The 26,308-nt window shown below is 55.0% G+C and overlaps 6 protein-coding genes across 6 annotated transcripts; all 6 read right to left on the bottom strand.

Moving 5' to 3' along the window:
- Nucleotides 1-532: 532 nt before the first annotated feature.
- LOC149917691 (uncharacterized) lies at nucleotides 533-4,170 on the bottom strand. The gene has a single exon (XM_090142009.1). The coding sequence runs from the start codon at nucleotides 2,883-2,885 to the stop codon at nucleotides 1,866-1,868; it is 1,020 nt and encodes a 339-aa protein (XP_089998135.1). The 5' UTR covers nucleotides 2,886-4,170; the 3' UTR covers nucleotides 533-1,865.
- A 687-nt stretch (nucleotides 4,171-4,857) lies between these two features.
- LOC149917690 (uncharacterized) lies at nucleotides 4,858-8,495 on the bottom strand. The gene has a single exon (XM_090142008.1). The coding sequence runs from the start codon at nucleotides 7,208-7,210 to the stop codon at nucleotides 6,191-6,193; it is 1,020 nt and encodes a 339-aa protein (XP_089998134.1). The 5' UTR covers nucleotides 7,211-8,495; the 3' UTR covers nucleotides 4,858-6,190.
- A 687-nt stretch (nucleotides 8,496-9,182) lies between these two features.
- Nucleotides 9,183-12,820, bottom strand: LOC149917689 (uncharacterized). The gene has a single exon (XM_090142006.1). It carries the CDS (start codon nucleotides 11,533-11,535, stop codon nucleotides 10,516-10,518), a length of 1,020 nt encoding a protein of 339 aa, XP_089998132.1. The 5' UTR covers nucleotides 11,536-12,820; the 3' UTR covers nucleotides 9,183-10,515.
- A 1,327-nt stretch (nucleotides 12,821-14,147) lies between these two features.
- On the bottom strand, nucleotides 14,148-17,140 carry LOC149917688 (uncharacterized). The gene is made up of 2 exons (XM_090141988.1): nucleotides 14,851-17,140; nucleotides 14,148-14,420 (listed from the first exon to the last, which is right to left on the bottom strand). The coding sequence occupies exons 1-2, from the start codon at nucleotides 15,859-15,861 to the stop codon at nucleotides 14,148-14,150; spliced, it is 1,284 nt and encodes a 427-aa protein (XP_089998114.1). The 5' UTR covers nucleotides 15,862-17,140.
- Nucleotides 17,141-17,895: 755 nt separating this feature from the next.
- Nucleotides 17,896-21,470, bottom strand: LOC149917687 (uncharacterized). The gene has a single exon (XM_090142005.1). The coding sequence runs from the start codon at nucleotides 20,183-20,185 to the stop codon at nucleotides 19,166-19,168; it is 1,020 nt and encodes a 339-aa protein (XP_089998131.1). The 5' UTR covers nucleotides 20,186-21,470; the 3' UTR covers nucleotides 17,896-19,165.
- A 662-nt stretch (nucleotides 21,471-22,132) lies between these two features.
- On the bottom strand, nucleotides 22,133-25,786 carry LOC149917686 (uncharacterized). Its single transcript, XM_090142004.1, has one exon. It carries the CDS (start codon nucleotides 24,505-24,507, stop codon nucleotides 23,488-23,490), a length of 1,020 nt encoding a protein of 339 aa, XP_089998130.1. The 5' UTR covers nucleotides 24,508-25,786; the 3' UTR covers nucleotides 22,133-23,487.
- Between the last annotated feature and the right edge of the window lie 522 nt (nucleotides 25,787-26,308).

The raw sequence follows: 26,308 nt of genomic DNA, 5'->3' as shown, positions 1-26,308 counted from the left end.
CGTGCAGCTCTCAGACAGCTTCCCTTACACAAAGTGCTGCCCCCAGCCGCATGCATTGTCACACGCACTTGTGTGGGCAGTTGGTGACTAGATGCAAAGGAGACTTGTTAAGTGCTCTGCTGACTTGTAGGGATGGATGGGAAATTACAAGGGGGGGCTTCAGCATGTATATAAAGGATGTAGGGACCTGCAATAAAGGATTTGGATTTGCATCGGAGTCCGTGCCTTCAGACAGTGCAAGCGCTATGCCTTATCACCCAATGGAAGCGGTCAAACAGCTGCTTTGGGACAGAATGTATTGCTCAGAAAGTGTGGTCTTCCAAGGTATTCCAGGCGTCCCAAAGAACAGAAGCAAGCAATGATGATTCCTTTCTCTCTCGATTCTAGTACTTGTAGGTAGAGCGCTTGAGAAAGACTTTGGAGGCTTTCCTCAGCCTCCAGAAAACAAGAAGACTTTACACGCTTTTGGGGTTTGGATATTTTGTATTTTGGGTTTTTTTTTTTTTTTTTTTTTTTTTAATAATAAGGGTTTGTTTTGTTTTTAAGTCCAGTCCAATGTAATAAATTCTCAGTCATACAACAGATGAATTTTCAAGGTCTTGCTGCCGATGGACCACGCTCCACTTGAACATCAAGTGGAGCAGGAGGCCGACTTCATTCAGAAAAGTGGAATTTTGATGGGATGTTGCTGTCTTATGGAGAGGAATCTCTGTGTCCCGCAGGCTCAGCTAACAGGCGGACACAGATTTCTGGATGGTGACCATCACTCTGCCACCGCTCCTGCTGCCTAGTCTCTCTTCATCATCGGTATCCAGCAGGAGGTCACGAAGCTCTGGAGGCACGGTTGTATCCAGGTCATCATCTGAAACTTCTTCCACCAGATTGGAAGGGACCAGTGCTCTTGTGCCATCCGTCAGCTCTCCCAGAAACCAGCCATCCTCATCCACGTCTCCAAAGATGTGAACGTATTGTCCAGCAGTCAGTGGGAGCTCGTTTTCTGGGTCCTCATTAGGGCCCTCAAAAGGATTGTAGCTGGGACGAGCTAAGAATCTTCAAATTAGCGGTGATGTCCGTCTGCGAGTGTGCAGGCTGCAGACTGCCATCAGCCGCCCTTCCGACTCCTCCAACCCTTCCTGTGGGTTGGAGCATTCCTGTTCTGGGTTTTTGTGCATTACAGCTTTTTCCCAATCTCCTGGAGCTGCCTGCATTTCTCCTCCAGCCTCTTGCTGACTACCTCAAGTTTGGCCACAGCCTGCTGGAGCCTCTGCAGCTCCCGGCACACTTCTGGAGAGCGTCCCTCTCTCAGCAGGTGGTTCTGGGCCTGTAGGGCCTGGCTCTGCCTCTCCAAGTCGCTCAGGGCTCGTTGGAGGCAGCTGCGCTGCTCCAGCAGCTTGCTGCTTGTGCTGCCTGGGAGCCCCAGGTCTTCTTTGGACATCTCTGGCACCTAGAACCAGAAAATCATAGAATAACAGAACGGTTTGGGTAGGAAGGGGCCTTCAAGACTCTCCCGTTCCAAGCCCATGCCATGGGCAAAGACATCTTCCACTAGGTCAGGATGCCCAAACGTGCCTCCAGCCTGGCCTGGAGCACTGCCAGGGACGGGGCATCCGCAGCCTCTCTGGGCAGCCTGTGTCAGTGCCTCAGCACCCTCATGCTGCTGTGTCTTTCCTCCTTGTATCTCATCCATATCTCCCCTCTTCTACTTTCAAGGCATTGTCCTTTGTTGTATCACTACTATCCTGCCTTACAACAAGTCCCTCTCCAGCTTTCCCCAGTCCAGTCCTCCTTCAGGCACTGGAAGGCCACTCTGTGGTGTCCCCAGAGCCTCCTCTCCCCGTGGCTGAACAAACCCCACTCTCTCAGTGTCATCTCACCTGGACATGAGCGTCCTTCACAGCCAGTCGACTGGAGCCCTGCTCTGCACGGTGGTGGCCCAGAGCTCCCTCTCTGTCCTGGGAGCAGGACATTCTGTGGCTTTCCACATGCTGGGGCTCACTCTCCCAGCTTCCCACGATGTACTGGTTGAACAGCCTCCTCTCCAGCTCCAGCTGATGCTGGAGCTGGCGGATGCAGGCGGGCTGGTCACCATCCCTCTCCCTGTGCAACTTGCTGAGGATGCTCTGCAGCTTGGCGCGAGCTGCCCTGCTGCTCCTGTGGGGGCTCTTCAGCTCCTTGGCCAGCTGCTGCTGCAGCTCACGAGCCTGGTGCAGGGCCACGTCACACTCCTGCTGCAGCAGCTCCTGCGTCGCATGCAGCTCGGCCTCCTTCCAGCGCAGCAGCTGCCGGATCTCCGTTGCCCGCTGCCGCTGCTCCCACTCCTTCAGCCGCTGCTCCTCCTCGGCCTGCTGCTTCTCCCAGGCACAATGCAGTCGGTCAGCCAGGAGCTGCCGCTCCCGCTCTGCCTCCCCCTGCAGCTCGCGTCTCTCGACGGCCCAGCGGCGCTGCGGCTCCTGGGAGCGGAGCCGCTCGCCCTCCAGCTGGGCCCGCAGCGCCTCCAGCTCCCGCCTGTGCTCCTCCCGCTGCGCGGGGCAGGCCGGGGGCTGTGCCGGGCCCCGGCGGGGATTGGGCCGGCTGCGCTTTGCCTGTCGCCGTCCCGCGCTGCCCTGCAGCATGGTCACGGAGTTGTGAAGAGACCCTCGGCCGCCAAAAGCTGTGGCCAGAGGCCACCGATGGTCGCTCTCCTTCCCGGGGTTTGCAAGGACAGCTGCCCCTGACCTCGAAGCGCTCACTGCCTCTGGTCCCTGTCGCGAGGGTGTGCAGACAGTGAATGCTGTGCGGGGGTGCGCCAGCGGCCTTCTATGCTGCGTGCCTGCCTGGCACATAATGGAGGGCGGGGCAGTGACCTGCAGTGCTATTGGACAGTGCGGCCTTCTGGCCCAGCTCATAATGGAGGGTGGGGCTGTGGCCTTCTGCGCTATGGAGCAGGGCGGCCTTCTAGCCCCAGCTCAAAATGGAGACTGGGGCAGAGTGGTTTTAAGCTGCGTTGGGTGGTAGAGAGACGTCATGGTGTTGGGCAGAACTGCCTTCCACAGCGCTACGCCGTAGGACGACCTTTAGTGGTGCTGGGATATATGGTCTTCTCTGGCACTGGAGAAGAATAACAGTAGGCCATCCAACTCATTGTGATTTCCATTTAGATTCCAGTAAAGAAAATATCTCACCATACTTTCATGGTTTTGTGATTTTTGGTTTTCGGTATTCTACATTATAGCATCATGTTGTGCACTGGGAGTTAAAGTGTTCATGCTCCAGTTCCGGGTACCTGTCTCTGTACATCTCGGAAGCCATGGGATCTGGCCCTTCCTGGGTTGGGATCTCTTACTGCCTTGCAGTGGGTATAGGAGGGTGCTTCCCTAGATGTACCAAGCTTTTCAGGTTTGACTCGCTCTCAGTAACTCTCTTTCGCTCCTATTTTATTTGATTTATTAGTCTCAATTTCAATTAGATTGTCCCATATGTCGGCCTGACCCTACCCGCAGGGAGGTGTGCTGCCTCCCTGGGGCACGGGTCAGAGACATTTCCAGGAGACTTCCTGGTCTGATTCGCCCTTCCGATTATTACCCGTTATTGATAATCCAGGCTGGCAGTGACGAAGTTGCAGAGAGGAGTCTCAGAGCTATCAAGAAAGACTTCAGGGGACTGGGGCGGGTAGTCGAGGGAGCGGGTGTGCAGGTGGTGTTTTCTTCCATACCTTCAGTGGCAGGGCGGGATACTGAGAGATACCAAAAAACACACCTCATAAATAAATGGCTCAAAAGTTGGTGCAAATCCAGGGATTTTGGGTTTTTCGACCGTGTCAAAGGCCTTGCAGAAGTCCAGGTAGATGACATCCATCCCCCGTCTACCGAAGCCATCACTCCATCATAGAAGGCCACCAGACTGGTCGAGCACGATCTGCCCTTGGTGAAGCCATGCTGGCTGTCTCGAATCACCTCAGATCTATCTCGTATGTGCCTTAACATAGCTTCTAGAAGGATCTGCTCCATGATCTTCCCAGGCCCAGAGGTGAGGCAAAAGCTTCCCTGGACAACCAGGCTGATCGAGTCCATGCTCATCGGCATCTCCCGCAGGCACTCTTCCAGCTCTCACTGCCTTTTTGGCCCTCCCATGACCTGGCATCCCTCTGTCTGTGTCTCACCAGCTGTGTCACCGGAAGAGAATACAACACTAGAGAATGAAGAACTCACTTCTGGCTCCAAGGAATGTAACCCTGCTATCTCCCAGAGATCCCCGCTCTCTCAGTGTGACATCTCACTGGACATGAGTGTTCCTCACAGCCAGTCAGAAAAGCAAGCAGAGCCTGAGACCAAGGAGTCCCTCCCTGACGTGCAGCTCTCAGACAGCTTCCCTTACACAAAGTGCTGCCCCCAGCCGCATGCATTGTCACACGCACTTGTGTGGGCAGTTGGTGACTAGATGCAAAGGAGACTTGTTAAGTGCTCTGCTGACTTGTAGGGATGGATGGGAAATTACAAGGGGGGGCTTCAGCATGTATATAAAGGATGTAGGGACCTGCAATAAAGGATTTGGATTTGCATCGGAGTCCGTGCCTTCAGACAGTGCAAGCGCTATGCCTTATCACCCAATGGAAGCGGTCAAACAGCTGCTTTGGGACAGAATGTATTGCTCAGAAAGTGTGGTCTTCCAAGGTATTCCAGGCGTCCCAAAGAACAGAAGCAAGCAATGATGATTCCTTTCTCTCTCGATTCTAGTACTTGTAGGTAGAGCGCTTGAGAAAGACTTTGGAGGCTTTCCTCAGCCTCCAGAAAACAAGAAGACTTTACACGCTTTTGGGGTTTGGATATTTTGTATTTTGGGTTTTTTTTTTTTTTTTTTTTTTTTTAATAATAAGGGTTTGTTTTGTTTTTAAGTCCAGTCCAATGTAATAAATTCTCAGTCATACAACAGATGAATTTTCAAGGTCTTGCTGCCGATGGACCACGCTCCACTTGAACATCAAGTGGAGCAGGAGGCCGACTTCATTCAGAAAAGTGGAATTTTGATGGGATGTTGCTGTCTTATGGAGAGGAATCTCTGTGTCCCGCAGGCTCAGCTAACAGGCGGACACAGATTTCTGGATGGTGACCATCACTCTGCCACCGCTCCTGCTGCCTAGTCTCTCTTCATCATCGGTATCCAGCAGGAGGTCACGAAGCTCTGGAGGCACGGTTGTATCCAGGTCATCATCTGAAACTTCTTCCACCAGATTGGAAGGGACCAGTGCTCTTGTGCCATCCGTCAGCTCTCCCAGAAACCAGCCATCCTCATCCACGTCTCCAAAGATGTGAACGTATTGTCCAGCAGTCAGTGGGAGCTCGTTTTCTGGGTCCTCATTAGGGCCCTCAAAAGGATTGTAGCTGGGACGAGCTAAGAATCTTCAAATTAGCGGTGATGTCCGTCTGCGAGTGTGCAGGCTGCAGACTGCCATCAGCCGCCCTTCCGACTCCTCCAACCCTTCCTGTGGGTTGGAGCATTCCTGTTCTGGGTTTTTGTGCATTACAGCTTTTTCCCAATCTCCTGGAGCTGCCTGCATTTCTCCTCCAGCCTCTTGCTGACTACCTCAAGTTTGGCCACAGCCTGCTGGAGCCTCTGCAGCTCCCGGCACACTTCTGGAGAGCGTCCCTCTCTCAGCAGGTGGTTCTGGGCCTGTAGGGCCTGGCTCTGCCTCTCCAAGTCGCTCAGGGCTCGTTGGAGGCAGCTGCGCTGCTCCAGCAGCTTGCTGCTTGTGCTGCCTGGGAGCCCCAGGTCTTCTTTGGACATCTCTGGCACCTAGAACCAGAAAATCATAGAATAACAGAACGGTTTGGGTAGGAAGGGGCCTTCAAGACTCTCCCGTTCCAAGCCCATGCCATGGGCAAAGACATCTTCCACTAGGTCAGGATGCCCAAACGTGCCTCCAGCCTGGCCTGGAGCACTGCCAGGGACGGGGCATCCGCAGCCTCTCTGGGCAGCCTGTGTCAGTGCCTCAGCACCCTCATGCTGCTGTGTCTTTCCTCCTTGTATCTCATCCATATCTCCCCTCTTCTACTTTCAAGGCATTGTCCTTTGTTGTATCACTACTATCCTGCCTTACAACAAGTCCCTCTCCAGCTTTCCCCAGTCCAGTCCTCCTTCAGGCACTGGAAGGCCACTCTGTGGTGTCCCCAGAGCCTCCTCTCCCCGTGGCTGAACAAACCCCACTCTCTCAGTGTCATCTCACCTGGACATGAGCGTCCTTCACAGCCAGTCGACTGGAGCCCTGCTCTGCACGGTGGTGGCCCAGAGCTCCCTCTCTGTCCTGGGAGCAGGACATTCTGTGGCTTTCCACATGCTGGGGCTCACTCTCCCAGCTTCCCACGATGTACTGGTTGAACAGCCTCCTCTCCAGCTCCAGCTGATGCTGGAGCTGGCGGATGCAGGCGGGCTGGTCACCATCCCTCTCCCTGTGCAACTTGCTGAGGATGCTCTGCAGCTTGGCGCGAGCTGCCCTGCTGCTCCTGTGGGGGCTCTTCAGCTCCTTGGCCAGCTGCTGCTGCAGCTCACGAGCCTGGTGCAGGGCCACGTCACACTCCTGCTGCAGCAGCTCCTGCGTCGCATGCAGCTCGGCCTCCTTCCAGCGCAGCAGCTGCCGGATCTCCGTTGCCCGCTGCCGCTGCTCCCACTCCTTCAGCCGCTGCTCCTCCTCGGCCTGCTGCTTCTCCCAGGCACAATGCAGTCGGTCAGCCAGGAGCTGCCGCTCCCGCTCTGCCTCCCCCTGCAGCTCGCGTCTCTCGACGGCCCAGCGGCGCTGCGGCTCCTGGGAGCGGAGCCGCTCGCCCTCCAGCTGGGCCCGCAGCGCCTCCAGCTCCCGCCTGTGCTCCTCCCGCTGCGCGGGGCAGGCTGGGGGCTGTGCCGGGCCCCGGCGGGGATTGGGCCGGCTGCGCTTTGCCTGTCGCCGTCCCGCGCTGCCCTGCAGCATGGTCACGGAGTTGTGAAGAGACCCTCGGCCGCCAAAAGCTGTGGCCAGAGGCCACCGATGGTCGCTCTCCTTCCCGGGGTTTGCAAGGACAGCTGCCCCTGACCTCGAAGCGCTCACTGCCTCTGGTCCCTGTCGCGAGGGTGTGCAGACAGTGAATGCTGTGCGGGGGTGCGCCAGCGGCCTTCTATGCTGCGTGCCTGCCTGGCACATAATGGAGGGCGGGGCAGTGACCTGCAGTGCTATTGGACAGTGCGGCCTTCTGGCCCAGCTCATAATGGAGGGTGGGGCTGTGGCCTTCTGCGCTATGGAGCAGGGCGGCCTTCTAGCCCCAGCTCAAAATGGAGACTGGGGCAGAGTGGTTTTAAGCTGCGTTGGGTGGTAGAGAGACGTCATGGTGTTGGGCAGAACTGCCTTCCACAGCGCTACGCCGTAGGACGACCTTTAGTGGTGCTGGGATATATGGTCTTCTCTGGCACTGGAGAAGAATAACAGTAGGCCATCCAACTCATTGTGATTTCCATTTAGATTCCAGTAAAGAAAATATCTCACCATACTTTCATGGTTTTGTGATTTTTGGTTTTCGGTATTCTACATTATAGCATCATGTTGTGCACTGGGAGTTAAAGTGTTCATGCTCCAGTTCCGGGTACCTGTCTCTGTACATCTCGGAAGCCATGGGATCTGGCCCTTCCTGGGTTGGGATCTCTTACTGCCTTGCAGTGGGTATAGGAGGGTGCTTCCCTAGATGTACCAAGCTTTTCAGGTTTGACTCGCTCTCAGTAACTCTCTTTCGCTCCTATTTTATTTGATTTATTAGTCTCAATTTCAATTAGATTGTCCCATATGTCGGCCTGACCCTACCCGCAGGGAGGTGTGCTGCCTCCCTGGGGCACGGGTCAGAGACATTTCCAGGAGACTTCCTGGTCTGATTCGCCCTTCCGATTATTACCCGTTATTGATAATCCAGGCTGGCAGTGACGAAGTTGCAGAGAGGAGTCTCAGAGCTATCAAGAAAGACTTCAGGGGACTGGGGCGGGTAGTCGAGGGAGCGGGTGTGCAGGTGGTGTTTTCTTCCATACCTTCAGTGGCAGGGCGGGATACTGAGAGATACCAAAAAACACACCTCATAAATAAATGGCTCAAAAGTTGGTGCAAATCCAGGGATTTTGGGTTTTTCGACCGTGTCAAAGGCCTTGCAGAAGTCCAGGTAGATGACATCCATCCCCCGTCTACCGAAGCCATCACTCCATCATAGAAGGCCACCAGACTGGTCGAGCACGATCTGCCCTTGGTGAAGCCATGCTGGCTGTCTCGAATCACCTCAGATCTATCTCGTATGTGCCTTAACATAGCTTCTAGAAGGATCTGCTCCATGATCTTCCCAGGCCCAGAGGTGAGGCAAAAGCTTCCCTGGACAACCAGGCTGATCGAGTCCATGCTCATCGGCATCTCCCGCAGGCACTCTTCCAGCTCTCACTGCCTTTTTGGCCCTCCCATGACCTGGCATCCCTCTGTCTGTGTCTCACCAGCTGTGTCACCGGAAGAGAATACAACACTAGAGAATGAAGAACTCACTTCTGGCTCCAAGGAATGTAACCCTGCTATCTCCCAGAGATCCCCGCTCTCTCAGTGTGACATCTCACTGGACATGAGTGTTCCTCACAGCCAGTCAGAAAAGCAAGCAGAGCCTGAGACCAAGGAGTCCCTCCCTGACGTGCAGCTCTCAGACAGCTTCCCTTACACAAAGTGCTGCCCCCAGCCGCATGCATTGTCACACGCACTTGTGTGGGCAGTTGGTGACTAGATGCAAAGGAGACTTGTTAAGTGCTCTGCTGACTTGTAGGGATGGATGGGAAATTACAAGGGGGGGCTTCAGCATGTATATAAAGGATGTAGGGACCTGCAATAAAGGATTTGGATTTGCATCGGAGTCCGTGCCTTCAGACAGTGCAAGCGCTATGCCTTATCACCCAATGGAAGCGGTCAAACAGCTGCTTTGGGACAGAATGTATTGCTCAGAAAGTGTGGTCTTCCAAGGTATTCCAGGCGTCCCAAAGAACAGAAGCAAGCAATGATGATTCCTTTCTCTCTCGATTCTAGTACTTGTAGGTAGAGCGCTTGAGAAAGACTTTGGAGGCTTTCCTCAGCCTCCAGAAAACAAGAAGACTTTACACGCTTTTGGGGTTTGGATATTTTGTATTTTGGGTTTTTTTTTTTTTTTTTTTTTTTTTAATAATAAGGGTTTGTTTTGTTTTTAAGTCCAGTCCAATGTAATAAATTCTCAGTCATACAACAGATGAATTTTCAAGGTCTTGCTGCCGATGGACCACGCTCCACTTGAACATCAAGTGGAGCAGGAGGCCGACTTCATTCAGAAAAGTGGAATTTTGATGGGATGTTGCTGTCTTATGGAGAGGAATCTCTGTGTCCCGCAGGCTCAGCTAACAGGCGGACACAGATTTCTGGATGGTGACCATCACTCTGCCACCGCTCCTGCTGCCTAGTCTCTCTTCATCATCGGTATCCAGCAGGAGGTCACGAAGCTCTGGAGGCACGGTTGTATCCAGGTCATCATCTGAAACTTCTTCCACCAGATTGGAAGGGACCAGTGCTCTTGTGCCATCCGTCAGCTCTCCCAGAAACCAGCCATCCTCATCCACGTCTCCAAAGATGTGAACGTATTGTCCAGCAGTCAGTGGGAGCTCGTTTTCTGGGTCCTCATTAGGGCCCTCAAAAGGATTGTAGCTGGGACGAGCTAAGAATCTTCAAATTAGCGGTGATGTCCGTCTGCGAGTGTGCAGGCTGCAGACTGCCATCAGCCGCCCTTCCGACTCCTCCAACCCTTCCTGTGGGTTGGAGCATTCCTGTTCTGGGTTTTTGTGCATTACAGCTTTTTCCCAATCTCCTGGAGCTGCCTGCATTTCTCCTCCAGCCTCTTGCTGACTACCTCAAGTTTGGCCACAGCCTGCTGGAGCCTCTGCAGCTCCCGGCACACTTCTGGAGAGCGTCCCTCTCTCAGCAGGTGGTTCTGGGCCTGTAGGGCCTGGCTCTGCCTCTCCAAGTCGCTCAGGGCTCGTTGGAGGCAGCTGCGCTGCTCCAGCAGCTTGCTGCTTGTGCTGCCTGGGAGCCCCAGGTCTTCTTTGGACATCTCTGGCACCTAGAACCAGAAAATCATAGAATAACAGAACGGTTTGGGTAGGAAGGGGCCTTCAAGACTCTCCCGTTCCAAGCCCATGCCATGGGCAAAGACATCTTCCACTAGGTCAGGATGCCCAAACGTGCCTCCAGCCTGGCCTGGAGCACTGCCAGGGACGGGGCATCCGCAGCCTCTCTGGGCAGCCTGTGTCAGTGCCTCAGCACCCTCATGCTGCTGTGTCTTTCCTCCTTGTATCTCATCCATATCTCCCCTCTTCTACTTTCAAGGCATTGTCCTTTGTTGTATCACTACTATCCTGCCTTACAACAAGTCCCTCTCCAGCTTTCCCCAGTCCAGTCCTCCTTCAGGCACTGGAAGGCCACTCTGTGGTGTCCCCAGAGCCTCCTCTCCCCGTGGCTGAACAAACCCCACTCTCTCAGTGTCATCTCACCTGGACATGAGCGTCCTTCACAGCCAGTCGACTGGAGCCCTGCTCTGCACGGTGGTGGCCCAGAGCTCCCTCTCTGTCCTGGGAGCAGGACATTCTGTGGCTTTCCACATGCTGGGGCTCACTCTCCCAGCTTCCCACGATGTACTGGTTGAACAGCCTCCTCTCCAGCTCCAGCTGATGCTGGAGCTGGCGGATGCAGGCGGGCTGGTCACCATCCCTCTCCCTGTGCAACTTGCTGAGGATGCTCTGCAGCTTGGCGCGAGCTGCCCTGCTGCTCCTGTGGGGGCTCTTCAGCTCCTTGGCCAGCTGCTGCTGCAGCTCACGAGCCTGGTGCAGGGCCACGTCACACTCCTGCTGCAGCAGCTCCTGCGTCGCATGCAGCTCGGCCTCCTTCCAGCGCAGCAGCTGCCGGATCTCCGTTGCCCGCTGCCGCTGCTCCCACTCCTTCAGCCGCTGCTCCTCCTCGGCCTGCTGCTTCTCCCAGGCACAATGCAGTCGGTCAGCCAGGAGCTGCCGCTCCCGCTCTGCCTCCCCCTGCAGCTCGCGTCTCTCGACGGCCCAGCGGCGCTGCGGCTCCTGGGAGCGGAGCCGCTCGCCCTCCAGCTGGGCCCGCAGCGCCTCCAGCTCCCGCCTGTGCTCCTCCCGCTGCGCGGGGCAGGCTGGGGGCTGTGCCGGGCCCCGGCGGGGATTGGGCCGGCTGCGCTTTGCCTGTCGCCGTCCCGCGCTGCCCTGCAGCATGGTCACGGAGTTGTGAAGAGACCCTCGGCCGCCAAAAGCTGTGGCCAGAGGCCACCGATGGTCGCTCTCCTTCCCGGGGTTTGCAAGGACAGCTGCCCCTGACCTCGAAGCGCTCACTGCCTCTGGTCCCTGTCGCGAGGGTGTGCAGACAGTGAATGCTGTGCGGGGGTGCGCCAGCGGCCTTCTATGCTGCGTGCCTGCCTGGCACATAATGGAGGGCGGGGCAGTGACCTGCAGTGCTATTGGACAGTGCGGCCTTCTGGCCCAGCTCATAATGGAGGGTGGGGCTGTGGCCTTCTGCGCTATGGAGCAGGGCGGCCTTCTAGCCCCAGCTCAAAATGGAGACTGGGGCAGAGTGGTTTTAAGCTGCGTTGGGTGGTAGAGAGACGTCATGGTGTTGGGCAGAACTGCCTTCCACAGCGCTACGCCGTAGGACGACCTTTAGTGGTGCTGGGATATATGGTCTTCTCTGGCACTGGAGAAGAATAACAGTAGGCCATCCAACTCATTGTGATTTCCATTTAGATTCCAGTAAAGAAAATATCTCACCATACTTTCATGGTTTTGTGATTTTTGGTTTTCGGTATTCTACATTATAGCATCATGTTGTGCACTGGGAGTTAAAGTGTTCATGCTCCAGTTCCGGGTACCTGTCTCTGTACATCTCGGAAGCCATGGGATCTGGCCCTTCCTGGGTTGGGATCTCTTACTGCCTTGCAGTGGGTATAGGAGGGTGCTTCCCTAGATGTACCAAGCTTTTCAGGTTTGACTCGCTCTCAGTAACTCTCTTTCGCTCCTATTTTATTTGATTTATTAGTCTCAATTTCAATTAGATTGTCCCATATGTCGGCCTGACCCTACCCGCAGGGAGGTGTGCTGCCTCCCTGGGGCACGGGTCAGAGACATTTCCAGGAGACTTCCTGGTCTGATTCGCCCTTCCGATTATTACCCGTTATTGATAATCCAGGCTGGCAGTGACGAAGTTGCAGAGAGGAGTCTCAGAGCTATCAAGAAAGACTTCAGGGGACTGGGGCGGGTAGTCGAGGGAGCGGGTGTGCAGGTGGTGTTTTCTTCCATACCTTCAGTGGCAGGGCGGGATACTGAGAGATACCAAAAAACACACCTCATAAATAAATGGCTCAAAAGTTGGTGCAAATCCAGGGATTTTGGGTTTTTCGACCGTGTCAAAGGCCTTGCAGAAGTCCAGGTAGATGACATCCATCCCCCGTCTACCGAAGCCATCACTCCATCATAGAAGGCCACCAGACTGGTCGAGCACGATCTGCCCTTGGTGAAGCCATGCTGGCTGTCTCGAATCACCTCAGATCTATCTCGTATGTGCCTTAACATAGCTTCTAGAAGGATCTGCTCCATGATCTTCCCAGGCCCAGAGGTGAGGCAAAAGCTTCCCTGGACAACCAGGCTGATCGAGTCCATGCTCATCGGCATCTCCCGCAGGCACTCTTCCAGCTCTCACTGCCTTTTTGGCCCTCCCATGACCTGGCATCCCTCTGTCTGTGTCTCACCAGCTGTGTCACCGGAAGAGAATACAACACTAGAGAATGAAGAACTCACTTCTGGCTCCAAGGAATGTAACCCTGCTATCTCCCAGAGATCCCCGCTCTCTCAGTGTGACATCTCACTGGACATGAGTGTTCCTCACAGCCAGTCAGAAAAGCAAGCAGAGCCTGAGACCAAGGAGTCCCTCCCTGACGTGCAGCTCTCAGACAGCTTCCCTTACACAAAGTGCTGCCCCCAGCCGCATGCATTGTCACACGCACTTGTGTGGGCAGTTGGTGACTAGATGCAAAGGAGACTTGTTAAGTGCTCTGCTGACTTGTAGGGATGGATGGGAAATTACAAGGGGGGGCTTCAGCATGTATATAAAGGATGTAGGGACCTGCAATAAAGGATTTGGATTTGCATCGGAGTCCGTGCCTTCAGACAGTGCAAGCGCTATGCCTTATCACCCAATGGAAGCGGTCAAACAGCTGCTTTGGGACAGAATGTATTGCTCAGAAAGTGTGGTCTTCCAAGGTATTCCAGGCGTCCCAAAGAACAGAAGCAAGCAATGATGATTCCTTTCTCTCTCGATTCTAGTACTTGTAGGTAGAGCGCTTGAGAAAGACTTTGGAGGCTTTCCTCAGCCTCCAGAAAACAAGAAGACTTTACACGCTTTTGGGGTTTGGATATTTTGTATTTTGGGTTTTTTTTTTTTTTTTTTTTTTTTTTAATAATAAGGGTTTGTTTTGTTTTTAAGTCCAGTCCAATGTAATAAATTCTCAGTCATACAACAGATGAATTTTCAAGGTCTTGCTGCCGATGGACCACGCTCCACTTGAACATCAAGTGGAGCAGGAGGCCGACTTCATTCAGAAAAGTGGAATTTTGATGGGATGTTGCTGTCTTATGGAGAGGAATCTCTGTGTCCCGCAGGCTCAGCTAACAGGCGGACACAGATTTCTGGATGGTGACCATCACTCTGCCACCGCTCCTGCTGCCTAGTCTCTCTTCATCATCGGTATCCAGCAGGAGGTCACGAAGCTCTGGAGGCACGGTTGTATCCAGGTCATCATCTGAAACTTCTTCCACCAGATTGGAAGGGACCAGTGCTCTTGTGCCATCCGTCAGCTCTCCCAGAAACCAGCCATCCTCATCCACGTCTCCAAAGATGTGAACGTATTGTCCAGCAGTCAGTGGGAGCTCGTTTTCTGGGTCCTCATTAGGGCCCTCAAAAGGATTGTAGCTGGGACGAGCTAAGAATCTTCAAATTAGCGGTGATGTCCGTCTGCGAGTGTGCAGGCTGCAGACTGCCATCAGCCGCCCTTCCGACTCCTCCAACCCTTCCTGTGGGTTGGAGCATTCCTGTTCTGGGTTTTTGTGCATTACAGCTTTTTCCCAATCTCCTGGAGCTGCCTGCATTTCTCCTCCAGCCTCTTGCTGACTACCTCAAGTTTGGCCACAGCCTGCTGGAGCCTCTGCAGCTCCCGGCACACTTCTGGAGAGCGTCCCTCTCTCAGCAGGTGGTTCTGGGCCTGTAGGGCCTGGCTCTGCCTCTCCAAGTCGCTCAGGGCTCGTTGGAGGCAGCTGCGCTGCTCCAGCAGCTTGCTGGTTGTGCTGCCTGGGAGCCCCAGGTCTTCTTTGGACATCTCTGGCACCTAGAACCAGAAAATCATAGAATAACAGAACGGTTTGGGTAGGAAGGGGCCTTCAAGACTCTCCCGTTCCAAGCCCATGCCATGGGCAAAGACATCTTCCACTAGGTCAGGATGCCCAAACGTGCCTCCAGCCTGGCCTGGAGCACTGCCAGGGACGGGGCATCCGCAGCCTCTCTGGGCAGCCTGTGTCAGTGCCTCAGCACCCTCATGCTGCTGTGTCTTTCCTCCTTGTATCTCATCCATATCTCCCCTCTTCTACTTTCAAGGCATTGTCCTTTGTTGTATCACTACTATCCTGCCTTACAACAAGTCCCTCTCCAGCTTTCCCCAGTCCAGTCCTCCTTCAGGCACTGGAAGGCCACTCTGTGGTGTCCCCAGAGCCTCCTCTCCCCGTGGCTGAACAAACCCCACTCTCTCAGTGTCATCTCACCTGGACATGAGCGTCCTTCACAGCCAGTCGACTGGAGCCTTGCTCTGCACGGTGGTGGCCCAGAGCTCCCTCTCTGTCCTGGGAGCAGGACATTCTGTGGCTTTCCACATGCTGGGGCTCACTCTCCCAGCTTCCCACGATGTACTGGTTGAACAGCCTCCTCTCCAGCTCCAGCTGATGCTGGAGCTGGCGGATGCAGGCGGGCTGGTCACCATCCCTCTCCCTGTGCAACTTGCTGAGGATGCTCTGCAGCTTGGCGCGAGCTGCCCTGCTGCTCCTGTGGGGGCTCTTCAGCTCCTTGGCCAGCTGCTGCTGCAGCTCACGAGCCTGGTGCAGGGCCACGTCACACTCCTGCTGCAGCAGCTCCTGCGTCGCATGCAGCTCGGCCTCCTTCCAGCGCAGCAGCTGCCGGATCTCCGTTGCCCGCTGCCGCTGCTCCCACTCCTTCAGCCGCTGCTCCTCCTCGGCCTGCTGCTTCTCCCAGGCACAATGCAGTCGGTCAGCCAGGAGCTGCCGCTCCCGCTCTGCCTCCCCCTGCAGCTCGCGTCTCTCGACGGCCCAGCGGCGCTGCGGCTCCTGGGAGCGGAGCCGCTCGCCCTCCAGCTGGGCCCGCAGCGCCTCCAGCTCCCGCCTGTGCTCCTCCCGCTGCGCGGGGCAGGCCGGGGGCTGTGCCGGGCCCCGGCGGGGATTGGGCCGGCTGCGCTTTGCCTGTCGCCGTCCCGCGCTGCCCTGCAGCATGGTCACGGAGTTGTGAAGAGACCCTCGGCCGCCAAAAGCTGTGGCCAGAGGCCACCGATGGTCGCTCTCCTTCCCGGGGTTTGCAAGGACAGCTGCCCCTGACCTCGAAGCGCTCACTGCCTCTGGTCCCTGTCGCGAGGGTGTGCAGACAGTGAATGCTGTGCGGGGGTGCGCCAGCGGCCTTCTATGCTGCGTGCCTGCCTGGCACATAATGGAGGGCGGGGCAGTGACCTGCAGTGCTATTGGACAGTGCGGCCTTCTGGCCCAGCTCATAATGGAGGGTGGGGCTGTGGCCTTCTGCGCTATGGAGCAGGGCGGCCTTCTAGCCCCAGCTCAAAATGGAGACTGGGGCAGAGTGGTTTTAAGCTGCGTTGGGTGGTAGAGAGACGTCATGGTGTTGGGCAGAACTGCCTTCCACAGCGCTACGCCGTAGGACGACCTTTAGTGGTGCTGGGATATATGGTCTTCTCTGGCACTGGAGAAGAATAACAGTAGGCCATCCAACTCATTGTGATTTCCATTTAGATTCCAGTAAAGAAAATATCTCACCATACTTTCATGGTTTTGTGATTTTTGGTTTTCGGTATTCTACATTATAGCATCATGTTGTGCACTGGGAGTTAAAGTGTTCATGCTCCAGTTCCGGGTACCTGTCTCTGTACATCTCGGAAGCCATGGGATCTGGCCCTTCCTGGGTTGGGATCTCTTACTGCCTTGCAGTGGGTATAGGAGGGTGCTTCCCTAGATGTACCAAGCTTTTCAGGTTTGACTCGCTCTCAGTAACTCTCTTTCGCTCCTATTTTATTTGATTTATTAGTCTCAATTTCAATTAGATTGTCCCATATGTCGGCCTGACCCTACCCGCAGGGAGGTGTGCTGCCTCCCTGGGGCACGGGTCAGAGACATTTCCAGGAGACTTCCTGGTCTGATTCGCCCTTCCGATTATTACCCGTTATTGATAATCCAGGCTGGCAGTGACGAAGTTGCAGAGAGGAGTCTCAGAGCTATCAAGAAAGACTTCAGGGGACTGGGGCGGGTAGTCGAGGGAGCGGGTGTGCAGGTGGTGTTTTCTTCCATACCTTCAGTGGCAGGGCGGGATACTGAGAGATACCAAAAAACACACCTCATAAATAAATGGCTCAAAAGTTGGTGCAAATCCAGGGATTTTGGGTTTTTCGACCGTGTCAAAGGCCTTGCAGAAGTCCAGGTAGATGACATCCATCCCCCGTCTACCGAAGCCATCACTCCATCATAGAAGGCCACCAGACTGGTCGAGCACGATCTGCCCTTGGTGAAGCCATGCTGGCTGTCTCGAATCACCTCAGATCTATCTCGTATGTGCCTTAACATAGCTTCTAGAAGGATCTGCTCCATGATCTTCCCAGGCCCAGAGGTGAGGCAAAAGCTTCCCTGGACAACCAGGCTGATTGAGTCCATGCTCATCGGCATCTCCCGCAGGCACTCTTCCAGCTCTCACTGCCTTTTTGGCCCTCCCATGACCTGGCATCCCTCTGTCTGTGTCTCACCAGCTGTGTCACCGGAAGAGAATACAACACTAGAGAATGAAGAACTCACTTCTGGCTCCAAGGAATGTAACCCTGCTATCTCCCAGAGATCCCCGCTCTCTCAGTGTGACATCTCACTGGACATGAGTGTTCCTCACAGCCAGTCAGAAAAGCAAGCAGAGCCTGAGACCAAGGAGTCCCTCCCTGACGTGCAGCTCTCAGACAGCTTCCCTTACACAAAGTGCTGCCCCCAGCCGCATGCATTGTCACACGCACTTGTGTGGGCAGTTGGTGACTAGATGCAAAGGAGACTTGTTAAGTGCTCTGCTGACTTGTAGGGATGGATGGGAAATTACAAGGGGGGGCTTCAGCATGTATATAAAGGATGTAGGGACCTGCAATAAAGGATTTGGATTTGCATCGGAGTCCGTGCCTTCAGACAGTGCAAGCGCTATGCCTTATCACCCAATGGAAGCGGTCAAACAGCTGCTTTGGGACAGAATGTATTGCTCAGAAAGTGTGGTCTTCCAAGGTATTCCAGGCGTCCCAAAGAACAGAAGCAAGCAATGATGATTCCTTTCTCTCTCGATTCTAGTACTTGTAGGTAGAGCGCTTGAGAAAGACTTTGGAGGCTTTCCTCAGCCTCCAGAAAACAAGAAGACTTTACACGCTTTTGGGGTTTGGATATTTTGTATTTTGGGTTTTTTTTTTTTTTTTTTTTTTTTAATAATAAGGGTTTGTTTTGTTTTTAAGTCCAGTCCAATGTAATAAATTCTCAGTCATACAACAGCTGAATTTTCAAGGTCTTGCTGCCGATGGACCACGCTCCACTTGAACATCAAGTGGAGCAGGAGGCAGACTTCATTCAGAAAAGTGGAATTTTGATGGGATGTTGCTGTCTTATGGAGAGGAATCTCTGTGTCCCGCAGGCTCAGCTAACAGGCGGACACAGATTTCTGGATGGTGACCATCACTCTGCCACCGCTCCTGCTGCCTAGTCTCTCTTCATCATCGGTATCCAGCAGGAGGTCACGAAGCTCTGGAGGCACGGTTGTATCCAGGTCATCATCTGAAACTTCTTCCACCAGATTGGAAGGGACCAGTGCTCTTGTGCCATCCGTCAGCTCTCCCAGAAACCAGCCATCCTCATCCACGTCTCCAAAGATGTGAACGTATTGTCCAGCAGTCAGTGGGAGCTCGTTTTCTGGGTCCTCATTAGGGCCCTCAAAAGGATTGTAGCTGGGACGAGCTAAGAATCTTCAAATTAGCGGTGATGTCCGTCTGCGAGTGTGCAGGCTGCAGACTGCCATCAGCCGCCCTTCCGACTCCTCCAACCCTTCCTGTGGGTTGGAGCATTCCTGTTCTGGGTTTTTGTGCATTACAGCTTTTTCCCAATCTCCTGGAGCTGCCTGCATTTCTCCTCCAGCCTCTTGCTGACTACCTCAAGTTTGGCCACAGCCTGCTGGAGCCTCTGCAGCTCCCGGCACACTTCTGGAGAGCGTCCCTCTCTCAGCAGGTGGTTCTGGGCCTGTAGGGCCTGGCTCTGCCTCTCCAAGTCGCTCAGGGCTCGTTGGAGGCAGCTGCGCTGCTCCAGCAGCTTGCTGCTTGTGCTGCCTGGGAGCCCCAGGTCTTCTTTGGACATCTCTGGCACCTAGAACCAGAAAATCATAGAATAACAGAACGGTTTGGGTAGGAAGGGGCCTTCAAGACTCTCCCGTTCCAAGCCCATGCCATGGGCAAAGACATCTTCCACTAGGTCAGGATGCCCAAACGTGCCTCCAGCCTGGCCTGGAGCACTGCCAGGGACGGGGCATCCGCAGCCTCTCTGGGCAGCCTGTGTCAGTGCCTCAGCACCCTCATGCTGCTGTGTCTTTCCTCCTTGTATCTCATCCATATCTCCCCTCTTCTACTTTCAAGGCATTGTCCTTTGTTGTATCACTACTATCCTGCCTTACAACAAGTCCCTCTCCAGCTTTCCCCAGTCCAGTCCTCCTTCAGGCACTGGAAGGGCACTCTGTGGTGTCCCCAGAGCCTCCTCTCCCCGTGGCTGAACAAACCCCACTCTCTCAGTGTCATCTCACCTGGACATGAGCGTCCTTCACAGCCAGTCGACTGGAGCCCTGCTCTGCACGGTGGTGGCCCAGAGCTCCCTCTCTGTCCTGGGAGCAGGACATTCTGTGGCTTTCCACATGCTGGGGCTCACTCTCCCAGCTTCCCACGATGTACTGGTTGAACAGCCTCCTCTCCAGCTCCAGCTGATGCTGGAGCTGGCGGATGCAGGCGGGCTGGTCACCATCCCTCTCCCTGCGCAACTTGCTGAGGATGCTCTGCAGCTTGGCGCGAGCTGCCCTGCTGCTCCTGTGGGGGCTTTTCAGCTCCTTGGCCAGCTGCTGCTGCAGCTCACGAGCCTGGTGCAGGGCCACGTCACACTCCTGCTGCAGCAGCTCCTGCGTCGCATGCAGCTCGGCCTCCTTCCAGCGCAGCAGCTGCCGGATCTCCGTTGCCCGCTGCCGCTGCTCCCACTCCTTCAGCCGCTGCTCCTCCTCGGCCTGCTGCTTCTCCCAGGCACAATGCAGTCGGTCAGCCAGGAGCTGCCGCTCCCGCTCTGCCTCCCCCTGCAGCTCGCGTCTCTCGACGGCCCAGCGGCGCTGCGGCTCCTGGGAGCGGAGCCGCTCGCCCTCCAGCTGGGCCCGCAGCGCCTCCAGCTCCCGCCTGTGCTCCTCCCGCTGCGCGGGGCAGGCCGGGGGCTGTGCCGGGCCCCGGCGGGGATTGGGCCGGCTGCGCTTTGCCTGTCGCCGTCCCGCGCTGCCCTGCAGCATGGTCACGGAGTTGTGAAGAGACCCTCGGCCGCCAAAAGCTGTGGCCAGAGGCCACCGATGGTCGCTCTCCTTCCCGGGGTTTGCAAGGACAGCTGCCCCTGACCTCGAAGCGCTCACTGCCTCTGGTCCCTGTCGCGAGGGTGTGCAGACAGTGAATGCTGTGCGGGGGTGCGCCAGCGGCCTTCTATGCTGCGTGCCTGCCTGGCACATAATGGAGGGCGGGGCAGTGACCTGCAGTGCTATTGGACAGTGCGGCCTTCTGGCCCAGCTCATAATGGAGGGTGGGGCTGTGGCCTTCTGCGCTATGGAGCAGGGCGGCCTTCTAGCCCCAGCTCAAAATGGAGACTGGGGCAGAGTGGTTTTAAGCTGCGTTGGGTGGTAGAGAGACGTCATGGTGTTGGGCAGAACTGCCTTCCACAGCGCTACGCCGTAGGACGACCTTTAGTGGTGCTGGGATATATGGTCTTCTCTGGCACTGGAGAAGAATAACAGTAGGCCATCCAACTCATTGTGATTTCCATTTAGATTCCAGTAAAGAAAATATCTCACCATACTTTCATGGTTTTGTGATTTTTGGTTTTCGGTATTCTACATTATAGCATCATGTTGTGCACTGGGAGTTAAAGTGTTCATGCTCCAGTTCCGGGTACCTGTCTCTGTACATCTCGGAAGCCTTGGGATCTGGCCCTTCCTGGGTTGGGATCTCTTACTGCCTTGCAGTGGGTATAGGAGGGTGCTTCCCTAGATGTACCAAGCTTTTCAGGTTTGACTCGCTCTCAGTAACTCTCTTTCGCTCCTATTTTATTTGATTTATTAGTCTCAATTTCAATTAGATTGTCCCATATGTCGGCCTGACCCTACCCGCAGGGAGGTGTGCTGCCTCCCTGGGGCACGGGTCAGAGACATTTCCAGGAGACTTCCTGGTCTGATTCGCCCTTCCGATTATTACCCGTTATTGATAATCCAGGCTGGCAGTGACAAAGTTGCAGAGAGGAGTCTCAGAGCTATCAAGAAAGACTTCAGGGGACTGGGGCGGGTAGTCGAGGGAGCGGGTGTGCAGGTGGTGTTTTCTTCCATACCTTCAGTGGCAGGGCGGGATACTGAGAGATACCAAAAAACACACCTCATAAATAAATGGCTCAAAAGTTGGTGCAAATCCAGGGATTTTGGGTTTTTCGACCGTGTCAAAGGCCTTGCAGAAGTCCAGGTAGATGACATCCATCCCCCGTCTACCGAAGCCATCACTCCATCATAGAAGGCCACCAGACTGGTCGAGCACGATCTGCCCTTGGTGAAGCCATGCTGGCTGTCTCGAATCACCTCAGATCTATCTCGTATGTGCCTTAACATAGCTTCTAGAAGGATCTGCTCCATGATCTTCCCAGGCCCAGAGGTGAGGCAAAAGCTTCCCTGGACAACCAGGCTGATCGAGTCCATGCTCATCGGCATCTCCCGCAGGCACTCTTCCAGCTCTCACTGCCTTTTTGGCCCTCCCATGACCTGGCATCCCTCTGTCTGTGTCTCACCAGCTGTGTCACCGGAAGAGAATACAACACTAGAGAATGAAGAACTCACTTCTGGCTCCAAGGAATGTAACCCTGCTATCTCCCAGAGATCCCCGCTCTCTCAGTGTGACATCTCACTGGACATGAGTGTTCCTCACAGCCAGTCAGAAAAGCAAGCAGAGCCTGAGACCAAGGAGTCCCTCCCTGACGTGCAGCTCTCAGACAGCTTCCCTTACACAAAGTGCTGCCCCCAGCCGCATGCATTGTCACACGCACTTGTGTGGGCAGTTGGTGACTAGATGCAAAGGAGACTTGTTAAGTGCTCTGCTGACTTGTAGGGATGGATGGGAAATTACAAGGGGGGGCTTCAGCATGTATATAAAGGATGTAGGGACCTGCAATAAAGGATTTGGATTTGCATCGGAGTCCGTGCCTTCAGACAGTGCAAGCGCTATGCCTTATCACCCAATGGAAGCGGTCAAACAGCTGCTTTGGGACAGAATGTATTGCTCAGAAAGTGTGGTCTTCCAAGGTATTCCAGGCGTCCCAAAGAACAGAAGCAAGCAATGATGATTCCTTTCTCTCTCGATTCTAGTACTTGTAGGTAGAGCGCTTGAGAAAGACTTTGGAGGCTTTCTTCAGCCTCCAGAAAACAAGAAGACTTTACACGCTTTTGGGGTTTGGATATTTTGTATTTTGGGTTTTTTTTTTTTTTTTTTTTTTAATAATAAGGGTTTGTTTTGTTTTTAAGTCCAGTCCAATGTAATAAATTCTCAGTCATACAACAGATGAATTTTCAAGGTCTTGCTGCCGATGGACCACGCTCCACTTGAACATCAAGTGGAGCAGGAGGCAGACTTCATTCAGAAAAGTGGAATTTTGATGGGATGTTGCTGTCTTATGGAGAGGAATCTCTGTGTCCCGCAGGCTCAGCTAACAGGCGGACACAGATTTCTGGATGGTGACCATCACTCTGCCACCGCTCCTGCTGCCTAGTCTCTCTTCATCATCGGTATCCAGCAGGAGGTCACGAAGCTCTGGAGGCACGGTTGTATCCAGGTCATCATCTGAAACTTCTTCCACCAGATTGGAAGGGACCAGTGCTCTTGTGCCATCCGTCAGCTCTCCCAGAAACCAGCCATCCTCATCCACGTCTCCAAAGATGTGAACGTATTGTCCAGCAGTCAGTGGGAGCTCGTTTTCTGGGTCCTCATTAGGGCCCTCAAAAGGATTGTAGCTGGGACGAGCTAAGAATCTTCAAATTAGCGGTGATGTCCGTCTGCGAGTGTGCAGGCTGCAGACTGCCATCAGCCGCCCTTCCGACTCCTCCAACCCTTCCTGTGGGTTGGAGCATTCCTGTTCTGGGTTTTTGTGCATTACAGCTTTTTCCCAATCTCCTGGAGCTGCCTGCATTTCTCCTCCAGCCTCTTGCTGACTACCTCAAGTTTGGCCACAGCCTGCTGGAGCCTCTGCAGCTCCCGGCACACTTCTGGAGAGCGTCCCTCTCTCAGCAGGTGGTTCTGGGCCTGTAGGGCCTGGCTCTGCCTCTCCAAGTCGCTCAGGGCTCGTTGGAGGCAGCTGCGCTGCTCCAGCAGCTTGCTGCTTGTGCTGCCTGGGAGCCCCAGGTCTTCTTTGGACATCTCTGGCACCTAGAACCAGAAAATCATAGAATAACAGAACGGTTTGGGTAGGAAGGGGCCTTCAAGACTCTCCCGTTCCAAGCCCATGCCATGGGCAAAGACATCTTCCACTAGGTCAGGATGCCCAAACGTGCCTCCAGCCTGGCCTGGAGCACTGCCAGGGACGGGGCATCCGCAGCCTCTCTGGGCAGCCTGTGTCAGTGCCTCAGCACCCTCATGCTGCTGTGTCTTTCCTCCTTGTATCTCATCCATATCTCCCCTCTTCTACTTTCAAGGCATTGTCCTTTGTTGTATCACTACTATCCTGCCTTACAACAAGTCCCTCTCCAGCTTTCCCCAGTCCAGTCCTCCTTCAGGCACTGGAAGGCCACTCTGTGGTGTCCCCAGAGCCTCCTCTCCCCGTGGCTGAACAAACCCCACTCTCTCAGTGTCATCTCACCTGGACATGAGCGTCCTTCACAGCCAGTCGACTGGAGCCCTGCTCTGCACGGTGGTGGCCCAGAGCTCCCTCTCTGTCCTGGGAGCAGGACATTCTGTGGCTTTCCACATGCTGGGGCTCACTCTCCCAGCTTCCCACGATGTACTGGTTGAACAGCCTCCTCTCCAGCTCCAGCTGATGCTGGAGCTGGCGGATGCAGGCGGGCTGGTCACCATCCCTCTCCCTGCGCAACTTGCTGAGGATGCTCTGCAGCTTGGCGCGAGCTGCCCTGCTGCTCCTGTGGGGGCTCTTCAGCTCCTTGGCCAGCTGCTGCTGCAGCTCACGAGCCTGGTGCAGGGCCACGTCACACTCCTGCTGCAGCAGCTCCTGCGTCGCATGCAGCTCGGCCTCCTTCCAGCGCAGCAGCTGCCGGATCTCCGTTGCCCGCTGCCGCTGCTCCCACTCCTTCAGCCGCTGCTCCTCCTCGGCCTGCTGCTTCTCCCAGGCACAATGCAGTCGGTCAGCCAGGAGCTGCCGCTCCCGCTCTGCCTCCCCCTGCAGCTCGCGTCTCTCGACGGCCCAGCGGCGCTGCGGCTCCTGGGAGCGGAGCCGCTCGCCCTCCAGCTGGGCCCGCAGCGCCTCCAGCTCCCGCCTGTGCTCCTCCCGCTGCGCGGGGCAGGCCGGGGGCTGTGCTGGGCCCCGGCGGGGATTGGGCCGGCTGCGCTTTGCCTGTCGCCGTCCCGCGCTGCCCTGCAGCATGGTCACGGAGTTGTGAAGAGACCCTCGGCCGCCAAAAGCTGTGGCCAGAGGCCACCGATGGTCGCTCTCCTTCCCGGGGTTTGCAAGGACAGCTGCCCCTGACCTCGAAGCGCTCACTGCCTCTGGTCCCTGTCGCGAGGGTGTGCAGACAGTGAATGCTGTGCGGGGGTGCGCCAGCGGCCTTCTATGCTGCGTGCCTGCCTGGCACATAATGGAGGGCGGGGCAGTGACCTGCAGTGCTATTGGACAGTGCGGCCTTCTGGCCCAGCTCATAATGGAGGGTGGGGCTGTGGCCTTCTGCGCTATGGAGCAGGGCGGCCTTCTAGCCCCAGCTCAAAATGGAGACTGGGGCAGAGTGGTTTTAAGCTGCGTTGGGTGGTAGAGAGACGTCATGGTGTTGGGCAGAACTGCCTTCCACAGCGCTACGCCGTAGGACGACCTTTAGTGGTGCTGGGATATATGGTCTTCTCTGGCACTGGAGAAGAATAACAGTAGGCCATCCAACTCATTGTGATTTCCATTTAGATTCCAGTAAAGAAAATATCTCACCATACTTTCATGGTTTTGTGATTTTTGGTTTTCGGTATTCTACATTATAGCATCATGTTGTGCACTGGGAGTTAAAGTGTTCATGCTCCAGTTCCGGGTACCTGTCTCTGTACATCTCGGAAGCCATGGGATCTGGCCCTTCCTGGGTTGGGATCTCTTACTGCCTTGCAGTGGGTATAGGAGGGTGCTTCCCTAGATGTACCAAGCTTTTCAGGTTTGACTCGCTCTCAGTAACTCTCTTTCGCTCCTATTTTATTTGATTTATTAGTCTCAATTTCAATTAGATTGTCCCATATGTCGGCCTGACCCTACCCGCAGGGAGGTGTGCTGCCTCCCTGGGGCACGGGTCAGAGACATTTCCAGGAGACTTCCTGGTCTGATTCGCCCTTCCGATTATTACCCGTTATTGATAATCCAGGCTGGCAGTGACGAAGTTGCAGAGAGGAGTCTCAGAGCTATCAAGAAAGACTTCAGGGGACTGGGGCGGGTAGTCGAGGGAGCGGGTGTGCAGGTGGTGTTTTCTTCCATACCTTCAGTGGCAGGGCGGGATACTGAGAGATACCAAAAAACACACCTCATAAATAAATGGCTCAAAAGTTGGTGCAAATCCAGGGATTTTGGGTTTTTCGACCGTGTCAAAGGCCTTGCAGAAGTCCAGGTAGATGACATCCATCCCCCGTCTACCGAAGCCATCACTCCATCATAGAAGGCCACCAGACTGGTCGAGCACGATCTGCCCTTGGTGAAGCCATGCTGGCTGTCTCGAATCACCTCAGATCTATCTCGTATGTGCCTTAACATAGCTTCTAGAAGGATCTGCTCCATGATCTTCCCAGGCCCAGAGGTGAGGCAAAAGCTTCCCTGGACAACCAGGCTGATTGAGTCCATGCTCATCGGCATCTCCCGCAGGCACTCTTCCAGCTCTCACTGCCTTTTTGGCCCTCCCATGACCTGGCATCCCTCTGTCTGTGTCTCACCAGCTGTGTCACCGGAAGAGAATACAACACTAGAGAATGAAGAACTCACTTCTGGCTCCAAGGAATGTAACCCTGCTATCTCCCAGAGATCCCCGCTCTCTCAGTGTGACATCTCACTGGACATGAGTGTTCCTCACAGCCAGTCAGAAAAGCAAGCAGAGCCTGAGACCAAGGAGTCCCTCCCTGACGTGCAGCTCTCAGACAGCTTCCCTTACACAAAGTGCTGCCCCCAGCCGCATGCATTGTCACACGCACTTGTGTGGGCAGTTGGTGACTAGATGCAAAGGAGACTTGTTAAGTGCTCTGCTGACTTGTAGGGATGGATGGGAAATTACAAGGGGGGGCTTCAGCATGTATATAAAGGATGTAGGGACCTGCAATAAAGGATTTGGATTTGCATCGGAGTCCGTGCCTTCAGACAGTGCAAGCGCTATGCCTTATCACCCAATGGAAGCGGTCAAACAGCTGCTTTGGGACAGAATGTATTGCTCAGAAAGTGTGGTCTTCCAAGGTATTCCAGGCGTCCCAAAGAACAGAAGCAAGCAATG

Source organism: Phasianus colchicus, chromosome 5 (assembly GCF_987193195.1).
Source record: "Phasianus colchicus chromosome 5, bPhaCol1.hap1.1, whole genome shotgun sequence".
NCBI lineage: Eukaryota > Metazoa > Chordata > Aves > Galliformes > Phasianidae > Phasianus > Phasianus colchicus.
The sequence above is the reverse complement of the archived record's forward strand: the minus strand, read 5'-3'. Positions and strand labels throughout refer to the sequence as shown.

Excerpts from the sequence above, each read along its gene's own strand:
- LOC149917691 (XM_090142009.1), bottom strand. The coding sequence starts at position 2,885 with ATGAGCTGGGCCAGAAGGCCGCACTGTCCAATAGCACTGCAGGTCACT.
- LOC149917690 (XM_090142008.1), bottom strand. The coding sequence starts at position 7,210 with ATGAGCTGGGCCAGAAGGCCGCACTGTCCAATAGCACTGCAGGTCACT.
- LOC149917689 (XM_090142006.1), bottom strand. The coding sequence starts at position 11,535 with ATGAGCTGGGCCAGAAGGCCGCACTGTCCAATAGCACTGCAGGTCACT.
- LOC149917688 (XM_090141988.1), bottom strand. The coding sequence starts at position 15,861 with ATGAGCTGGGCCAGAAGGCCGCACTGTCCAATAGCACTGCAGGTCACT. Across the intron at positions 14,421-14,850 it reads TGAAGGACGCTCATGTCCAG|GTGCCAGAGATGTCCAAAGA; the intron begins GTGAGATGACAC and ends TTCTGGTTCTAG.
- LOC149917687 (XM_090142005.1), bottom strand. The coding sequence starts at position 20,185 with ATGAGCTGGGCCAGAAGGCCGCACTGTCCAATAGCACTGCAGGTCACT.
- LOC149917686 (XM_090142004.1), bottom strand. The coding sequence starts at position 24,507 with ATGAGCTGGGCCAGAAGGCCGCACTGTCCAATAGCACTGCAGGTCACT.